The following is a 3254-nucleotide window of genomic DNA, read 5'->3' on the forward strand; positions in this document are numbered from 1 at the left end:
GCGCTGTCAGCCATTGCACTATAGTGTGAACACAGCACTGCCACTGTCAGCCATTGCACTATAGTGTGAACACAGCGCTGTCAGCCATTGCACTACAGTGTGAACACAGCACAGCCACTGTCAGCCATTGCACTACAGTGTGAACACAGCACGGCCACTGTCAGCCATTGCACTATAGTGTGAACGCAGCACTGCCACTGTCAGCCATTGCATTACAGTGTGAACACAGCGCTGTCAGCCATTGCACTATAGTGTGAACACAGCACTGCCACTGTCAGCCATTGCACTACAGAGTGAACACAGCGCTGTCAGCCATTGCACTACAGTGTGAACACAGCACGGCCACTGTCAGCCATTACACTACAGTATGAACACAGCACTGCCACTGTCAGCCATTACACTACAGTTTGAACATAGCACTGCCACTGTCAACCGCTGCACTACAATGTGAACACAGCACGGCCACTGTCAGCCACTGCACTACCACATGCCTATAACTATTAAGATAACAGCAAATTATTCTATAAACTTGTGCTGAATTATTTCCATGAGAATTCTTCTCTTCCTCTTTGCCAATGTTTGACACTGTTGCACTTTGTCTTTCATTGGGTGAAAAGTGGTACGTTATTGGCAATTTATTTTTTATGAATTTTGTACTAGTGTACTTGGCTTTAATATAGTTAGGAAAGAGAGTCATAATTTTAAGAAAAGTTTGTGTAAATAGTATGGTTTGTAAGGGAGATTGGAGTAATAGGAGAGAAAGAACTTTGAAAGAATAGAAATGGTTAAAAGCAGCCCTTGTGCTTATGGCTGAGAGCACACAGGGGCTAAAAATCCTTCCTACTGTTTTAAGTTGACATCTTGCTTGATGGGCATGGCTGTGGCTTAATGAATGGAAACAGTTCCTTTGGTCTTCGTGAAACTTGCTCAATGCCTGCCCCCTGGAACTTGCCTTGACGTATTCTGTAGACACTGAGGAGGCTGCTCATAAAAGAGTCTTGCTGTAGGAACTTTGCTGGAAGAACTGGCTGAGATGAAGCCCTGGTGGGGAGTGGGGGCTGTTGGTCCCTGGATGTTGCAGGCCGTGATGCTTTGTAGGAACTTGGTGTTGGCAAAGCCACACAAGCCGTGTGAACAGTGGAACCTAGAGTCTTTTCCAGGCACTTTATGAGCAAACCATGCCAGCTTACTGACAGACTCCTTGCCATCTGACAAGGAAAGACTATTTGAGGGGCCCAGATCTATTTTCACCCAGTAGGCAAGTGGGTGATGGGCACAGTGCATCCCTTAGAGATTCAGCTTCCAAGGAGTCCCTTGAGTATATTCAGACTCCCTACCATTCCAAATTGCTGTGTTTAGCAGAGAAGGTAAACTTCCTACAACTAAAGAGCTTTTTACCCGTGCCACAAATGAGGGAACGTGACCCCCAAGTCATCATGTTGATCATTGCTTGTATTAATTATTCCTTTTTTTTCCTATTTCTTGTTTTTTGAGACAGGGTTTCTCTGTAGCCCCAGATGTCCTGGAACTCACTCTGCAGACCAGGCTGGCCTCGAATTCACAGAGACCCATTGTCTCTGCCTCTGAGTGCTGGGGTTAAAGATGTGTACCAGCACTGCTCAGCTCTAATTGTTCATGTTCTCTCTCAGCCACACTGAGTGGTCGATCTAGCTAGACTACGTTATAAAGTTAGCTCTGACAACTTGTGTGCAAAATTAAACTGCAGAGAGAGTGATAATATGTATACACATGCAGACACACACATACCACACAGACACATACACACCACACAGATACACACACACACCACATAGACACACACAATACACACAGACACATACACACCACTGGGTATATATGTGCCTGTTTCTGTAACTACAAAAGCCTGTGAAGTATGTTTGTATATATATGAACACTAAATAAAAAGATATTTTAATTATTTGAGATATAGATTTGTTGATTAATTTGTTTAGAAGTAAGTTTTTGTCTTAAATATTTTAAGATTCTGAGAAATTCAATGTTTTTGTATTTTCAGTATAAACAAAAACATTTTGATATACTTGTAAAATTGGTTGAGATGGTGTACAGTGTAAAGCAGTCAAGAGAAACTGATAAAAATAGTCAGCAGAGCTCAGAAGTATGACAATGGCTTCTTAACAATTCGGGTGCCTAGAAACCAGGTCCAGCTGCGTCTTCCTGAGGAAGGGTTCACATGTGGGCCTTCTCTCTGAAGATCCACACCACTCAGAATGAATTTGGTCTTCTTTCTTTTGCCAGAGCCTAGTTTTTGTGAAATAAAATTTAACTTAATCAACATTTTGTCAACACAGAACCCTTCAGTAAGACGTTTTTCACTGACTTTTCCTGCTATGTCAGTTGAAATGGCCATGGTTTGTCAAGTTTCAAGAAATTTAGACTAATTTTCTTTTTAGTTGTAGGTTGTCAAAAGAAAAATTTTCTTTTTGTTGGCTTAGGTTGTCAATATAGCCTCCAATTTGTAAACCGTTATGCCAGATTATTATTTTTTAAAATTACTTATTGATTTTTATGAGCATTGATTGCTGTTTTCCTTCATGTCCGTGTGAGGGTGTCAGATCCCCTGGAACTGGACTGATAGAGAGTTGTGAGCTGCCGTATGGGCGGTGGGAACTGAACCCGGGTCCTCTGGAAGACCAGCCAGTGTCCTTTACTGCTGAGCCATCTCTCTACCCCCTTATGTCTGAGTCCTTTGACCTAGTGATTTGAATTTTAACATACTACTGCCTGCCTTAATGCTACCTTAAAGTAATTGTTGTCATGATTTTTCTTTTCTAGATTAACAGAACCTTCTGGATATTTAACAGATGGTCCCATTAACTATAAATATAAAACTAAGTGTACATGGCTAATTGAAGGCTAGTAAGTATACAATTTTAGCTAAATAAGTTAATTTTATTCTGAGGTGTTAAAGTAAATGATTAATGTTAAATTAGGTAAAACGACTAGCTATATATTTATTTCCTTGTTTATTATGGAACATATGCATAGTTTTTATGAAGTTTAAAAATTTAATTATAGTACATCTGTAGTGTAATAGATAAATACGTATTTTGTCTTTGAGTTAAATTATTGCAGGACTAAACACACATTAGACCTCTTGGCTTTTGAGAAGCCTCTTGTTAGGAACTTAACAAATGCTGCAGAGAGTGTAAACACATTCTGTGCTGGGCTGTGCTATTGGTTAATACTTTTCAGAGTGTAAACACATTCTGTGC

At 40.4% G+C, this 3254-nt stretch overlaps 1 protein-coding gene across 1 annotated transcript in view; it reads left to right on the forward strand.

Moving 5' to 3' along the window:
* Positions 1-3254, forward strand: part of Atrnl1 (attractin like 1) — a 558188-nt gene that overhangs the window by 15005 nt on the left and 539929 nt on the right. Inside the window, exon 2 of the mRNA XM_005352541.3 lies at positions 2815-2898. Coding sequence (XP_005352598.1) covers positions 2815-2898 — 84 coding nt within the window. The remainder of the gene's footprint in view (positions 1-2814; positions 2899-3254) is intronic.

This window comes from Microtus ochrogaster, chromosome 8 (genome assembly GCF_000317375.1).
Source record: "Microtus ochrogaster isolate Prairie Vole_2 chromosome 8, MicOch1.0, whole genome shotgun sequence".
In the NCBI taxonomy this organism is placed as follows: Eukaryota; Metazoa; Chordata; class Mammalia; order Rodentia; family Cricetidae; genus Microtus; species Microtus ochrogaster.